This window comes from Vombatus ursinus, unplaced genomic scaffold, assembly GCF_900497805.2.
Source record: "Vombatus ursinus unplaced genomic scaffold, bare-nosed wombat genome assembly UNPS02014813.1, whole genome shotgun sequence".
NCBI lineage: Eukaryota > Metazoa > Chordata > Mammalia > Diprotodontia > Vombatidae > Vombatus > Vombatus ursinus.
This window is the reverse complement of record NW_020954591.1, coordinates 12,322,019-12,339,457: the sequence shown is the minus strand read 5'-3', so window position 1 is coordinate 12,339,457 and position 17,439 is coordinate 12,322,019. Positions and strand designations below refer to the sequence as shown.

The 17,439-nt window shown below is 37.1% G+C and overlaps 1 protein-coding gene across 2 annotated transcripts in view; it reads left to right on the top strand.

The window, feature by feature from the left end:
- The window catches only part of PAN3 (poly(A) specific ribonuclease subunit PAN3), a 139,668-nt gene extending 125,763 nt beyond the window's left edge, over positions 1–13,905 (top strand). For both annotated transcript variants that reach the window (XM_027877615.1, XM_027877614.1), the window contains 3 exons: positions 5,567–5,631; positions 9,312–9,450; positions 10,905–13,905. In XM_027877615.1, the coding sequence (XP_027733416.1) occupies positions 5,567–5,631; positions 9,312–9,450; positions 10,905–11,045 (345 nt within the window). In that variant the 3' untranslated portion in view covers positions 11,046–13,905. The remainder of the gene's footprint in view (positions 1–5,566; positions 5,632–9,311; positions 9,451–10,904) is intronic.
- Positions 13,906–17,439: the final 3,534 nt, after the last annotated feature.

The window sequence follows — 17,439 nt, the reverse complement described above, 5'->3', positions numbered from 1 at the left end:
ATGAAAGAAATATTGTAGAAATAGAAATGACAAGATTGGTTTACTCTTTGGTTATGTGGAGTGAGTATAAGTGAACAGTCAAATATAACTCCAAGGTTATAAACCTGAGTGACTGGAAGGATGGTGATAACCTTGGCAGTTTGGTAAGGGAGTGAATTTCTTGGGGAAAATAACGCATTCTGTTTTTGATATGATAAGTTTGAGATGCCTTTATTTCTATGACAGCAGGAAATTAAGAGGAAAGGTATGTTTGAAATGTTCATAAGCTGCATCATGAGGTACTTAAGCTACATCATAATGGAAACAAAGGGACCCTACAAAACAGACTTAAGGATAGGGAGTACATTACAAGTATGTGGGACGGCAGAGGCACACCCTAAAGATGGCATTGTAAGTGAGGAACAAAGAGAAGGCTTGTTTGGATTGCAGAATGTGAGACAGGCTTTAATGTCCCTTGAGGTTAGAGAGGTAGTTTGGTTCCAGGTTGTGAATGGATTTAAAAAGAGTGAGTTATATTTTGTCCTAGAGACAACAGGAAGCCACTGGGATTGATAAAGAGGGGGAGTTGCATGGTCAGATCCCTACTTAAGGAAAATTAACCTGGCAACAGTATGTAGGAGAAACCAAAGTGATGAGAGATTTGAGGCAGGAAGACCAAGTAGGACACTTAGGGTACAGTTGAAATAATCTAGGTGAGAGATGATGAGAGCTTGAACAAAGCTGGTAACTGATTGAATGAAGGGAAGGAGTCAGAGGTCAGAGATGAGAGATGTTATGGAGGAAGAAATGGTAAGATTTAGTACTTGATTAGACAAGTAGGGTGAGGAGAGTAAGGAATCAAGAATAATGATGAGGTCATAAACCTAGGTGACTAGAAAGATTGTGGTGCCTTTGACAGAAATAGGAAAGTGATCATGCATCTTCTTGCTTGAAGGCTTCCAAGGAACGTGATACCACTATCTCCCAAGGCAATCTGTATTACTTTCAGACAGCAATAATTATTAGGAAGTTTTCCTCACAGCAAGTCAGCATTTACCTTTTCTCAACTTCTGCTCATTGCTCTGGGTTTTGCCTGCTGGGAACAAACAGAACAATTTTCATCCCTCCTTCACATGACCACATCCTGGAAGATACCCGTCATGTTTTCTTTGAATCTTCTAGGCTAAACAGCCCCAGTTTCTTCATCTGATCTTCATATGACATGGATTCAAAACCCATAACCCTCCTGGTTACTCTGCTCTGGACATTGTCTAGCTTTACCTGGTCATATGGATTAGTCCTTTCTTCCTAGTCACTCCTGAATGGCTTATAATATGTGCACTTCTACTGTAAAATGTGATGCCCAGAATAGTCTGTCCACACCAGAATACAACAGAAACATAATTTCCTTCATTCTGGATGCTGTGTTAATGTCATCTCAAATAACATTAGTTTTGGGGCAGCTAGGTGGTACAGTAGATAGAGCACTGGCCCTGGATTCAGGACGACTTGAGTTCAAATCCAGCCTCAGACACATAACACTTACTAGCTGTGTGACCCTGAGCAAGTCACTTAATCCCATTGCCTAACCGTCCCCCTCTCCCCAAAATAATATTAGTTTTTTGGATGCTATGTACTGTGCTAGCCATCCACTAAAAGCTCCACACCCTCTGAAGGTAAATACTGCATTCTCATTGTTTGGGTGGTCCCCCTGCCTGGAATCCTCCCCTCTCATCTCTAACTCCTGACCTTCTTGGCTTGGCTTCCTTCAAGTCCTAGCTGAAATCTCACTTTGTACAGGAAGATTTTCCTGATCCCCCTTAATTCCAGTGCCTTCCCTCAGTTGATTATTTTCTGTTTATCCTATTTGTTTATACATAGTCTCCCTCATAGGATTATGAGCTCCTTGGGATCAGTTATCTTTTTTCCTTTTTCTGTATCCCCAGTGTCTGGCACATAGATTAATAAAATGGTTGACTCACTTGCCTTTAACTGGCATTTAGCACAGACATCCAACTATAAGGTCTGTCTAATTAGATCACACTTTGCTCCTCCATTCCTACTGGGATCTAGATAACTCCTTCAACTTTACTGCTGATTTGTTTGCTGTTTATAAATGGAGCATCCAAATAGAGATAGCCTTATAAATATTTGTAGATATGGGGACCTGAATTTCAGGAAATGGAGGTCAAGGCCAAAGTCATACGCTCAGGAGTGATAGCTGAAATAATGTGGGTAAGAATATAGAAAGAGGATGAATACAGAAAATCTAAGAACATCAACATTAAGAGGTTGGGAAGAAGATGAGCCAGAGAAAAGGAATATTTAGAGTGGTCAATGGAGAAACAGGAGAGTGTAGTGTCATAGCAACCATGAAAGAAGAGTTTCCAGAAGGACAGGGAAGTGGTCATCAGTTCCAGCCAATGAAGATGAAACCTAAAAAATGGTCATTGGATTTGGTAATTAGGAGATAATGGGAAATCTTTGAGAGAGCGGTTTTAGTAAAAGCACTGGAAAAGGAAGCCAGCCTGCAAGGATTGGAGAAGAAGTGTTGAGGAAGCGAACACATTTGGTGTTAGCCACTTTTTCAAGAATGTGGTTGTGAAATGGAGGAGAGAAACTGGATCAAGGGAAAGACTTTCTTAATGTTGGGAAAACCTGAATATAGCCACAATAATGACTGTCAAACAAGATAAGAACAAAATAATAATTCACCTTTATAGAGCACTTTAAAATTCACAAATTGCCCATTAAGCCTATCATAATAACTATTATTTATATAATGCTTTAAGGTTTGCACCATGCTTTAGATAGGTAATTTCATTTTTTCTTCACAGCAACCCTGGAAGATAGATGATGTTATTTATCTCCATTTTATAGGTGAAGAAAGTGAGGGAGACAGATTAAATCAAGGATGGGAAACCTCTGGCCTCGAAGCCACATATGGCCCTCTAGGTCCTCAAGTGGGGCCCTTTGACTGAATCCAAACTTCATAGAAAAATCCCCTTCATGAAAGGATTTGCTCTGCAAAACTTGGACTCCGGCGGCACCCAAGGACCTAAAGGGCCACCTGTGGCCTTGAGGCCACAGGTCCCTCACCCCTGGATTAAGTGATTTGCCCAGGGTGATACAGATAGCAAATGTCTGAGGAATTATTTGAACCAAGGTCTTCCTGATTCCAAGTCTATCCATTCTATCTGTTGCACCACCTAGCTTCCTATGAAGTGTAGTTGGTACAGGTATTATTTTCATTTTGCAAAAAAGGTTAACTGAGTTTCAGGGAGGTTAAGTGACCTACCCTGGTCGGTACTACTTGTACCTTTTGGAGTTACTGACACACCAGGAGGTGAAATAATATAGGATCATTGATTTAACATTGGAAGTGGCCTTCATCCTCTACTCCAACCCCTCATTTTGTAGATAAAGAAACTGAGGCCCAGAGAACTTAAGTGACTTACTCAAGGTTACCCATGGAATAAGAAGTAGTCCTGGGTTTTCATTCCAAGTATTCTGACTCCAAGACCAGTGCTCTTTCTATGATGTCACACTGATGGGAAAGAACCAGTAAAGTTGGAGAGAGTAAAGATACAAGAGAAAGATGAAGACTTGAAATCAAAAGGGATTAGCCTTAATAAAGAGAAGGTATACTTTCTTCATTCCTTTCTAAAAGGATAAAGAGAGTAAGTGATACTGAGAAAGTTTGGAAAATGACTCCTGGTTGGGAATGTGATTGGGGATTGAAGAGAGATGAAAAGGTTTGGACCAGTCAGAATGGGGAATTAGCTAGGAAATCAGTAACAGAATTGATGAGAAACAATAAGGACTCACCTAAATTGCGCAGCAAATTTTAGTGAGTGAAATGAATTTGATTTCATGACCACAAGAGCACAGTATTACAGAAACATGCCTAGAAGGGGGAAAATGGTCAGATTTCCCCAAAATTCTATATTAGTAGGATCAGAACAAGTGGAGGTCCAAAAGGTGAGTAAATTTTTGTTAATGGTAGACTAGTTCAAACCCATTCAACAAGTATTAAGCACCTGCTGTGTGCAGAGTACCTAGTTTAGAGTCTAGGTATGAAGATGAGTGGAACCAGGGTAAGGAGATGGAGAATAAGAAGGAGGGGCTAAAGAGGAGCTAAGGCATTGTGATCACAACATGAGCATCTGAAGTTCCTGAGGTTGGGAGCAGTGGATAGGCTGGAAGGAAGGAGTATTTGAGTTAAGTGCATTGAGTAAGTTGGAAGAGTGACTTAGATACTGATAGATTGGCCAATGTGAAAATTTATTTTTCTTGACTATGCATGTTTTGTTCTTCTTTTATTTTTCTCCAGTAGAGAGAGGCAAGGAAAGAAGGGCAGGGGAGAAAATAAATGCTTGTTAATTTAAGAAAATTCATCACTGAGACTTGTTAGACAGTAGAATTCGGGAACAAGGAATATATTACTGTTAATACTATTACTGCTGCTGCTACTGCTACTTCTACCTCTACTAAAATAATAATAATAGCTGTCCTTTTTATGCACTAAAAACATTTGCAAAGTGCTTTACATGTTATCCTATTTGAGCTTCACCACAACCCTGAAAGGTAGGTGCTGTTTTCTCCATTATACAGATGAGGAAACTGAGACAGACAGAAGTTAAGTGTTTGCTTAGAGTCACACAACTAGTAAGTAGCCAACGCTAGATTTGAACTTGAGTCCTCTTGATTCAAGGTCTGTTGCTATATCCATTTCACCAAGAAGCCAACCACTTCCATGTAGGTCCTCTTAGTTGTTGGGAATGAGAATACCTGCCAGTGGATAGGATGGTGAAGGTTGTGCTGCCCTCATTTCCATTAAAGTAATGAAATGGAAAGAATGCTGGAGGAAAATTTTGTGGCTATAGAGGAGTTTGAGAATTGAGTTTGGATTCCATGGAGCCTGGTGGAATGGACCTAGAGGTGAGCCATTTTGGAGGAGGCCTAGTGAGCAGTAGTATTACTCTAACCAGGATTGAAGTCTTAGCTGGAGATAGGAGGGAGCAAACAACCAAGACAAGGATTGCTCTCTAGCTATCATACTGGGTAAATCAGAATAATAAAAGATAGGTGGATATATACTGACAAAATTGGTAGAATTGATTGGTCCTAAATTTCTGAAGAGAGTTTAGGGAATTTTAGTGTAAGTTATTTTAACAAATCAATATAATAACCATCTACATCGATTTTCTGAATGCTTTTTAATGAAATGAGTGTATCTAAATTTAAATCAATCTGAAGGTTAGGAATGGTAGACTTTTCTCATGGGATTAGTAAAAAGCATTTAATAAGTGCTTCTGTGTGCGAGTGCAAGACACAGCACTAAATACTGGAGACACAAAGAAAGGTAAAAACAGTCCCTGCCTTGAAAGAACTCACAGCCAGGTCCATACAGAGACAAAAACAGGGTAAAATGAAGGTAATCTCAGAGGGATGACACTAGCGAAGGGGGGAAGGAGGGGCAGGGCATGGATAGAATAGAGCACTATACTCCATAGTGCTCATAGTTCTCTTATTTGTAGCTTTTATATTTAAAAACTAAAACATTAACATACTTTTCTATTTTTAGGAGGTTCAGAATGGAAGACTGTTTAGGCTTCTAGCAAAACTAGGAACCATCAATGAGAGACCAGAGTAAGGATTTATAGTATATTAATATTCTTTCATTTATGGATGTGTACTGATTTTTTTTGTTTTGTTTTGTTTTGTTTTGAGGATTTGTGTCTTTCTGAAACATAAAGAAAAAATGAAGAAAACATTTCTCATGGAAAGTAAACTTGAGCATTGTTGGTAAATAGTACTAGATTGGGCACGTTTACTTAAGACATAGTCCACATAAAGGCATATGTATATGAACATTTTATGCCTGCTTTATGAAAAAACCAATTGTCCCTGAATTTGGATCTACCATTTGAGAAGAACCATAATAAAAGTAATACTGTGCTTTTATGGTTTCAACAATAGAATGAACATCATAGAACTTACCTCTTTTCCTGACTGTCTTTTTAACCATAGTTAGGGAGTATTTGCACTGGCCAGATAGACTTCAGAAAACATTTAAAGAAGATGATGTAGGAAAATTCATTCCATCATTCTTTTTATTAAAAAAGCCTTTTCCAAAGTTGCCATTGATATTTTGTAACTGATTTAGCCACTCTGCTACATACTTAAGATTGATTTAAGGGTCACCAGGGCAATGATCTTTAGTTTTTTTTTTCCATTAAGTCTATAAGAGAAGTCTAATTTTATATCTTTGGGAGATATCTTTTGGGTGTGTGGAAGTTAATGTGTGTACCACAGGCTTTTTGAAAAATAAAGAAGTGACTTGCCTGGGTCACATAGCTGGTAAGGGTATCACGTAAATGACATTTCATAAGTAATCAAGAGAAGTCTAATTTATAGTCCTTCAGCGTATATTACATTACAGGCAACCACCTGCTTGGCTATGGTTGTGTATACTATTGTGTTAATAGTATTGCTGAATGGGGTATGCTTCAAGTGTGATGATCCACCTTCCACTCTTCAAATCCAACAAACTCCATCAGGATTTTTCCAGTAGAATGTTGAAGCCACAACTCTATTCAACTATAATTAATGAAATTTTTCACGTCAAAAAAGCATGACCTATTCTTGTGTAGTTTTCAAGGTGACCTTAAGAGGAGAAATAATTGTTTTCACATCTTCAGTTCTTCTCTCTTTATTTTCATACATCTTATCACTGACCTGGTTCTTTTGTGTTAGGAGTATATGGCATAAGATTTGGTGGGAGACACAAAGAGCCAATGAGAAGGTTTGAAGGAGATAAAAAACCACAGATCATCTTTGTCAGTTTTACTAGTGGTTCTTTTCATTTCTACTTTGCCCTCTGGTTCTAAAATATCAGGGCAGTTTTCCTTGATCATTTCTTGAAAGATGATGTCTAGGCTCTTTTTTTGATCATGGCTTTCAGATAGTCCAATAATTTTTAAATTCTCTCTCCTGGATCTATTTTCCAGGTCAGTTGTTTTTCCAATGAGATATTTCACATTGTTTTCTAATTTTTTGTTCTTTTGGATTTGTTTTACAGTGTCTTGATTTCTCATAAAATTGCTTCCAATTGCTCTATTCTAATTTTTAAGGAAGTATTTTCTTCAGTAATCTTTTGGACTTCCTTTTCCATTTGGCCAATTTTGCTTTTTAGAGCATTCTTCTCCTCATTGGCTTTTTGGACCTCTTTTGCCATTTGTGTTAGGCTATTTTTCAAGGTATTTTCTTCAGTATATTTTTGGGTCTCCTTTAGCAAGCTGTTGACTTGTTTTTCATGATTTTCTTGCATCACTCTCAGTTTTTCCTCTACTTCTCTTGCTTCTCAGAATCCCTTTTGAGCTCTTCCAAGGCCTGGGACTGATTCATATTTTTCTTGGAGGCTTTGAATGTAGGAGCTTTGACTTTGTTGTCTTCTTCTGGTTGTATGTTTTGATCTTCTTTGTCACCAAAGTAAGATAATATAGTCTGACTCTTTTAGTGCTGCTTACTCATGATCTCAGCCAATTACTTGAGTTTTAAACTCTTTGTTAAGGTAAGAGTCTGCTTCCAGTGTGGAGAATATACTGTCCCAAGCTTTGGGGGTTTGTACAGCTGTTTTCAGTGATACTTCTAGGGACCTGTAAATTTTCAGTTCTTCTAAGGTGCTATGATAAGGGGCAAGGTGTTTCCTCTCCACCGCCATAACAAGCTCCACTCCGCCAGCACTCCTCCTAGCCCTAGGACCTCCCCTCACAACTGTGAACCAGATCCAAGCACGGGCAAAGCAAGAGATTCCTGCCTCAGCACTGGCAAAGAGATCTCTGCAATCCCCCTCTCATCAGCCACTCAATTCCCCCTCAGTCTGTAGGCCAGAAGCTCAGGAGGCAGCCGCTGTCCCGGGGACCTAGCTTCTCTCTCTCACCGCAGTCACAGACTTTTCCCACTGACCTTCTAAGTTGTCTTTGTCATTCGTGGGTTGAGAAGTCTGGAAACCGCCACAGCTGCCCGCGATTCAGTCCTCCGTAGCCTGCACACCCATGCCGAACTGCGCTTCTCTCCCAGCCCAGCACGATATACCTTTCTGATCAACCATCCAGGTTGACTTGGGCTGGAAATTTGTTTCACTCTGTCTTTTTGTGGGTTCTTCTGCTTTAGAATTTGTTTAGACCCATTTTTTATAGATATTTGGAGGGATTTGGGGGAGAGCTCAAGCAAGTCAGTGCTTCCACTCCAGCCATCTTGGCTCCGCCCCTTACTAGTGGTTCTTTGACCATATTTTATTGACAATTTGCTTTGATTCCTTTTCAGCTCTGCCAAGGAAAATCCAAGTGTCAGTTTATCTTTGTTGTTATTTCCTTTTTAGCCCCCTGCTTGGCTCAGCGTATTGAAGAGCAGAGAGGCCCATGTGTTTTTGTTCTATCCCAGTTTTTTTACTTATTTCTTTTTTGCTTGCCTACCATTGAAGTGGAACACCTTTTTGGCTCCTCTTAAGGATTTTTCTCCTCTGTTCCCCTGCCAGCTGTGAGGGAGAACTAAAAGCACATTGGCCTCTCCTATATCCAGACTACTAACATGTTCCCCTTTCTCTCTTCTTTTTTCCACTGGGTTGGACTGAACTGAAGTAGATTATCAAACTAGTTTTCTGCCCAAATTAAATAATTTTATTTTCTTTTGTTTCTTCCCAGCTTGTCTTTTGAGGGTAAAGTTCAGCATAACAAGTATATAATTCAGTCTAACTCAAAGAGCCATATTTTCATTTATAACAAGATTTAAAGATAAGTGGTAGAATTTAGATCCCTTTGCTTTCAGATGGTCCTTGTAGTGTGAGAACATGAAGTCTTAAGAGAGAATCTGAAGGTAGTAAATTCTGGTTTACTGAGTTAATCCAAAAGTGACTTTCAGCAGAATGTTTGAACGTTTTCTAAAAGAACCTCTGTTTAACAGCAACATTTAAGATGAGGAGCATCACTAAATGCTTTACTATGATCTTTTTTTAAAATGTTGAATATTCAAGTATTAGTGAGCAGTATTCAGTGATTTTCAAAGACATAACTACCACAAAGTATACTTTCAAGAATATGTCAGAATACATTTTTTAGGAAAAAATATATAACCTATAACTTTCTGTTTTATAGGGTACTGTTAAAGGAATTGGGAAAATTAATTTTTAAATGGAAAAAATTATTCAGAACATTATAATAAATAGATTTCTCTTGTAATAAGCCAAATTTAAATATCTATATTAAAGCATTAATTTGTGCCTTGTATATCATTTTTGTTGATAATGTGAAAAATCAATCCTCTACTAGGTTTCAGAAGGACCCCACTTGGTCAGAAACTGGAGATAGGTATCTGCTGAAACTCTTTAGAGATCATCTCTTCCATCAGGTGACAGAAGCAGGTGCCCCATGGATTGACCTCAGTCACATTATTTCTTGTCTTAACAAGGTAACCTGTATCTGCTTTAAAATTGTAATGCTCTTCACTTGTTAATTTGGATCTTAGGTTTTGTAAAAGATTTTTAAATAAATAAAATAGGAATCTGCCATTACTGTAGCTTTTAGAGAAATTTAATAAGAAGGTAATAACTCATTTTATTTAGTTACCCTATGGAATGGGGGTATTCATAACTGCACTAAATCATTTCTAATTTATTTAAAGAAATCTCTTTTTGGATCAAATGTCAGATATTCTGGGGGTTTTCACATTCTGTGAAACTTCTTATTTTGATGTATTTTTATCCTTTTAGAGTGGTCTGTTATAATTTTCATAAAGTATATTTTAAAATGAAAGGCTAGATAATCATCCTTGGAATTAAGAATACCTTATTTCAAGGTTTGCCTCTAGTCCATGCTTACTGAATGACCTTGGGCAAGTCACTTATTAATCTTTCCAGGTCTCAGACAGCTCTGAAACTATAGTTCCCAAGAAGTTTCTGATAGGCATTGATAGAAGGAGTTTCCTTTACAGTAATTTCCCTCTAGCAGAGAAACCACAGGTTGAAACCCTAAAAAATTAAAAACAATGATTATTAACATCATAGGGTCTTTCATGTGATAAAACATAATTTCAGAATTGGTCCTCATTTGAGCAGCTACTCTGTACAAGGTACTAAAAAGAAAGGAAAAGATACAGTACTATCTCCCAGGAACTATGTAAACTTCTTACATGTACTTATAGTTTGTCCCTTATTACATAGAAATTCAAAATACAAACACATAAAGCTTCTGTAAATCATCAGATACAACCATAAAGAAATGAGAATAGGAATGACTTAGAATGATGAATGGCTTGAGTGATTGGAGTCATGAGTTGAATGGGATTAGTTAGGAAACTGTTCATTGAAAAAGGTGAGGTTTGTAATTTTGAAAGCGCGTGATCTGGCCAAAGGTGGATAGAGAGAGATGTTATGGTGAGGTGGTCTAGAGCATATCGTAGAACCCCTATCTTTAGTGAAAACCCACTTATGACATATGGCTGTCAATATGTAAGTAGCTCAGAATCAGGGGGTGTCACACAAAGTATGAAGACTTTGTTTCTGAGTGGAGAGCATCAGCCAACCGTAGCAAATCTTGTCAGACTCTTAGTTTCCAAGTGGATTTTATTTATTTAGTCTGGTTTTTCAAATAGGTGCCTATGTCCTTGTTTTAAACATCTTCAGAGTCTGTAATCTAATGTAGCTGCCTCCATTATTGTTCTGTTAGAGCTTTTTTCAGGACAGTATTGGTGGACTTTGTGATAGAGATTGTTAGTCGGCGTTGAACTCACGGCTGCCCCAGTGTGGCCATTGTTATGAGACTTTTTCTCCTGAATTTTCCCTGAGAAGGAAGTTAAGGAGGTTGGTGTTTGGTTAGTTGTTGTTGTTGTTGTTTTAATTTGTTATTTTTTTGTTTTTGTTACAGCTCGATGCTGGTGTGCCCGAAAAAATAAGCCTCATTTCCAGGGATGAGAAGAGTGTCCTCGTGGTGACGTATAGTGACTTGAAGCGCTGCTTTGAGAACACTTTTCAAGAACTAATTGCGGCTGCCAGCGGCCAGTTGTAGTATTTGCTAGAAGCATGCAGGACGTTGCTGAGGAGCTTGACCAGTAGCAAATTGCACTACCGCTGAGTTGTTGTTGTCAGCGCTGTCGTCGTCTCATTTCACATTTGGGAAGCAAGCAGAAGGTGAGCAGGAGCTGCGCACGTTTGAGTCAGGTACACAGTTACTTGAAAGGAAGAGTGTTTCCCTTATCCTAGAGCGATGGCTGTCACCGGAGGCTTTATCTGTGAAGAGTTTATTTTAGAGTGAGGAACACCAGCAGGTGCGTGATGTTCCTGCTTTTATTTTTTCCACTTGTATATGCACTAATTTTAATTTTTTTAAGACTTTTTTCTGATCTCTGAAGTTTTGCCACATTGTATACTTATTAAGGGAAACTATTTGCAAGAACACTTTTGGGCAATATTTTTGTCACTGAGGATATTGCAGAATTTGCTCATTTTTGATATGATTTGCCCAGGATAGCATAAAGGACCAGGTAAATAATTTCATGGAAATGCCCTTCTTTAAAGTACAGTATAGTGCATAATCCTTGCAGGAGTGTTGTATGCAAGCTCTATATGCCATCCGCTGTTAGTTATCCAACCAGAAGATGGAGATTTTTTTAAAAGAACATGCAAAAGTATCATTGAATTGATGGATTCGAATTCCCCTATCAGTTGATTTAAGTACTTTCTGAGCAAAGTGATAAGCTAATGTTATTTGAAACACTTGGATGAACATCAGTAATTAAGGAGCATCTTTAGGTGTTTGCTCCAAATACAGCCAGCGCCTTTAAAAAAAAAAAGTATATGTCTGTTTCCCTGATAGTCAGATGCATTTACATTTATGCAATTTTTTTAATAGAGAAATTTTTTTAAAGAAATTGTGTTTTTTTTAAAAAAAAAAGGCCTGAAGTTCAGGAGTGTATTACTTTAGGTTATTTACAGTATACTTTTTTTTGTATAAAGTTCTGTTCTTTGAACCACAGCTTTATTATGGTACTTTACACTGGATACAGATACAAAGACACTGTTAAGAAGATTAACTAAACACAGCAGTAGTCTGGCATCAAGAGCTTTTTGAAGTTTTTCAGCCTGAATCTGGAGGGATAATGATCTGCTGTGCCTTTGCAGTCACTGCTTAGCCCAAAGTAATATTACTTTTGATAATAACTCACCATGTGGAATATTCCTGAATAAGTCACTCTCAAAAGTTTGGAATTTTCCTCCTCTTAACTTTCTTAATATTTGGACATGCAGTTGCCGCCAAACTTGGGTATTCATGGAATTTATAGTAAAAGATAAAACACCTATACTTTGATACTGAAGACTGCCAAATACATAGGAATTTTCTTTTCTTAATGCAGTAGTGAAGACTATGTATCCTTTCCCAGCACTGAATGTTTTAATAGCACTGGGTGCTCACCACACAACTATGAAGAAAATGTGGAAACTCAAAAGGTCAGGACAGACTCTAAGCACTTGCAACTGATGTTACTGACTTCAATTTTAATAATTCTACATATTTGTAGTTTTCAGAGAAGTTTTTAATATTTCTCTGTCCACTTTTTATAAGCTTTAAAAATGATTCTCTGCCTTGAGATATGCATCAAGAAAAAGCATCTCTCTTCACCTGAAAGCTTTGAAGACTAGAGAAGCGCTTTACACATTTTAAGAGATGTGGATGAATCCACGTTTGGTAGCATCAGTTGTTGAGTTTTAAAAAAAATCAATTATTGTTGCATTTGATCTGGATGGATTTTTAAAAGAACATAATGTTCACTATTAAAAGGATAATTAGAAATTGCCACAATATTGTTCTTTTTAATGTAAAAGGAACAAGAATTTGCAGAAGTTAACATGCAAAAGTCTTTTATCATTAGCTCGTATATTTGAGGAAGAGCAGCTGTCTTTTTATATATGTTTTTGACAAATCATATTGTAATTCTTTTGTACAAAAAAGAAGTACTTGTATTCTAGAAGAAATATGAAATGCTTAATTTATAAGCGGGCTGGAGATTTTTTCCAATATTGTTTTCTTTGAAAATGAAAGGGGATCATCTATTTAGTTTTTGGGTTTGGGAACCTTTAAAATTTTAATTTGTGGACCAATGTTTTGTGAAAGCAAAGAAAGGGCAGGAGTAAAATAGGGCTTGAATTTCTTATTCTATATAGACCAGCAAACTTCCCTCTGCAAGGCAAGTCTAAATTGCAAACCCAAGTGTATTTGCAGCATAAATGCAGTTTGCTTCAGCCCCCAGTAACCTCAGGACTTGGTTAAAAAATAAAAGGTAGACAGCTGATATGTTTTCATAAGTAAATATTGTCAGCCAGAAAACAGTTGGTGTCAGGTAATGCATTTTTTAAACTGTTTTATATTTATTTTTTCATTTAGTCCATTCTTGGGAATGATTTTAACAAGAACTGTCAGAAGTTCTGCTTAGGTGTTTTTGGGGGGAGCCCTCTTGTCCATTGTGTAGTTCCATTTAAGAGGTTGTCTAAAAGTTCGTCTGTTTCATTCATAGGAAGATTTCAATGTCTAAAACACAGTCACAAGTTAAGGACATAATCCTTCCACTCCTTCCTGTTTTGACAGATAAAAGCACAGAAAGGGCAACCTTAGAAATCATGTGATGTTGGTCATTTAAATTTTTGTACCTGTTTTAAATTCTGTTACATATTTACTACATTGTAAATATTCTTGAGGGTACCTCTTTTTTGGTTTTGACCTTGTTTCAGTGATTCAAACGTCAGCAACTTCCCTCAAAAGCACCAGTATGTTAAGTTCTAATGTCATGATCCCAATATGTGTTACTCATCTTTAATCCTATTTTCGGTCTTCATGTGTACAGCAGTATTTTTAATAAAGAATTACAAAAATATAGTTGTCTTCTTTCTTCTGTCAGATTATATAGTATTTTTACCATGATGGTGAGTATTAAAGATTTTAACTCTCATACACATTTCTGGAGAATTTTTAGTTCCTGAATTATACAACTGCAGATATATAAGATGGGTATGGATTTATAGGATTATTTGTATCATTTCAATTAAAATATTTATGTAGTCTGTGCTTGCTAGGTAATACCTGATTTCTTCACATAGTTTATGTGAACAGTAGGAGGACATATTTATTTTAACTTCCTCATTCATTTCCACACTAAAACCCTCACCATAGTTTGCTTTCATTGTTTCTACACTTTGGTAGTAATTTACAAGATGTTTTCCTTTCTCTAATGACTTGTTTAAGGTTACAAGAATTTCTGAAAATTACAAGAGTCTCAAATTCAGTTTCAGATATCCTATTCTTCTTTTAAAAATCATGCCTTTTTTCATTAGAATTCATGAATCAAGCATCTGAGGCCACATATTTGACGCTGTACTACCTTCCAGTTCTGATTTCCTATAAATGGTCCCCTTCCTTATAATTTAAGAGTAATTGCATTCACTTTTCTAGATAGTATGAAGTTTAATTGCAGACTTTTAACAAAAGTGTTTTCTTGAATAAAAGCTCATGATTCATTAATTGGGCATTACTAATCAATTTTTTTATAGTATCTGCATCTTTTGGAGTGTCCAAGAATGTCGTCTTTGATGTCGTATAATTTCTTTTTTTTTAACAAAAGGTCATTTGGTAGATATTTGTATGTACAATATACTTATTGGGAACTGTTAGTAGAAATTGCATCAAGCTGATCTACCTTTTGAGAATTTACAAATGAAATTGAATTCTCGCTTTCTGTTGCTTCCAGCTTTCATGGGAGAAGAAGGACTTGAGCTAAAGAAAGAGAAGAAGGAATTGTGAAGGCTATTTGGTGGGTTTTAGAGTTGTAACAAAGACTGAAGATTAAATTTGAGGAGGGGAAATTTGAGAGGACACAAGAAGTTAAAGTAGGATTCATAGTAAAGGGTGGAGAAAGACTTGGGTAGAAGGACCTACAGAGGAGAAGGAACAGCTGAAGGAAAAATTCAAAGAGGGCTCTAGGAGAAGATAGTTACTGGGACAAGATATAGAGATGAGTGAGAGAAGGGAAAGGAAGTTGGGTGTGACTATCAAGGTATTAACAAGATACTAAGTCTCCTACCTCACCGTTCAAGTTCTTCTGGTGAACAACTAGCAAGAAGGATAAGGCCTAAAGAGCTCTATTTCTGTAAGCGTGGAAAAAGGGAGAGTTGCAAAGAACCACCTTTAGATTTCAGTGTTTATTTATGTACAAAGTTACCAGGGAGAATATTGTGTTCCTCAAAAAAGAAAAGTGGAAGAAATGCTTCCATGTAAAGAAAAGGATCTGAAAAGACAGGAGGAAAATATTGACCTGTGTCTTGAAGTAGAATAAAAAGCAGGACCACTGAACACTTGGAGTGAAGAAACCAGTATAAGACTTCTTAAAGAGGGGAGAGCTGACTCTGAAAAAGTAGTTGCTTGTTCTCCAAAGAATAATGATAAAGATATAGAAGTTCTGTAGCATAACAGAGTCAGAAGAAGAGATAAGGAGTGTGATGGTTGATGACTTCTTGGTGAGTATTACTGAGGCAGCTATTTGTGAATACAAAGGTCTGATGTTTTCCCAGGGCATGATTCTAAGACATGACAGAGAAATTATCAAGACTTGGTTAGCTGGATAACTACTACCCATTTCTGCTGATTTATTAAGGCACAAATGATATTATCAAAAGGAATCTAAAAAGACCTTAAGAGCACAGGTAGTGTTTTCATCCCTCATCTAAGGCAAGGAGTTCAGAAGAGAAAGATGGTGAATTGACCATTTGGATAAGAAGATAATAGAATGTAATTTTGATTTCTAGACCACAACTTAAGGATCGATAAGATCTATCCAGGGATATATTGTACTTAATAAGTACTGCTATTGTATTTGCTTGGAGTCCTGCAAATTGAATCAAAAGGGCTTTTAAGCTGAAAAAAAAAAAACTGGGAAAGAAATTGCTTATTTACTACATTCAACAAGAATATAGAGAGGAACTGCAATACATATAGAAGGATTATGAGGTGGATATTCAGATATTCATAGAAGACAAGATTAAAGAAAGCAGTGAATAATAAAATCTATGGCCTCAAATGTCTATACATAAATTCACATGGTATGGGGTCATAAAAATGAACTAAAAATCCTAAGGCAAGGGGACAGATTTTATCTCAGGTATCCCTAAGATTTGGTGTGATGAGACCCATACCTAAAAGAACCTGCTATATTAAAAAGAAATGTAAAGGATGAGAGAGCAGTGGAGGGAGAGAACCAAAACACTGTATAATATAAAATTATATTCGTCTGAGGAATGGGGAAGAGGATAGAGTATTTGGGCAAAAATCAGTTGAAACCAAAACAAGCAATATTGTCATCTATATACTCCAGACCACTGAGAGGGAACAAAGGAGTTCAGGATTTATCAAAAGCCCTGCAAAGATAAGCAGATAAAGCACTGTCTTTCTCTTATGTCTTCCCATTCCCTTTTTTCTCTCCCCTTCCTACTCATCCACCCCTTGCTTTCATAAAAACAGCAAGTATTTCTTCATTTGTCTTAATGATAATTTAATCTTTCAAATGGTGGAGTGACCAACAAAGGTAAGTTCTATTCAGAATCTGATTATCAACAAGAAGGAAGAACAGGAAGAACGCCAATAGAAATGATGGCAAACTTTGGAGTGGGCAACTAGGGAGTAAACAGCCTTCTCATCTTTGAATTTTTGATGAAGAAGAAAGTTGAGAATACTCTGATATTTACCCTAGGTTTTAGAAGCAAAGAATTCAAAGATTCATAGGATCCCATAGACCAAAAATTCTCTAGGGGAAATTAGCCCAGAAGTGAAAAACTCCTAAGAATGACATTCCAAAGACACAAAATTGCAACAAAGAGGAGTAAGGGGATGAAGCATTGTCTAAAGAGATTAATGGATGCATAGAGAGCTCTCCAACCAGCTTAGAGTTTTTAAATGTACAGAAGATGGAAGCAAGAGCAGATAATGGAGAATTAATGCAAAGGTATGGTATAGTTCTCTAAAAAGTATCGCTAGTAAAAAATGAAAAAGATTTTGTTGGTTTCAATTAGCTATCTTGGGGAATAGAGGAAATTGAAAGAAAAGAGCCATGGTTTGGGTGGATGATGTGGCAAATCTCATTGAGCCACTGTCATGTGTGTTCTTTGAACATTTGTGAGGCATGGAAGTGGGCTTCAAAACTGAAAAGGGACAGGAGCCTTTTTCCAAAAGGGAAGATAATGGAATAGGTAAACTGTAAGAACAACTTTGTGCAAGAAGGGCCTCAGTGAAGGCCTTCAGATTTAAGTATTAGGGAAGATGCTTTGTGGGAGATGGGACTTTACAAGGCTTGAAGGAAGATACAAGGAAAGCTCGCCTTCTAGGCATAGGGAACAGCCAGTGAATATAGAAATTGAGTGCT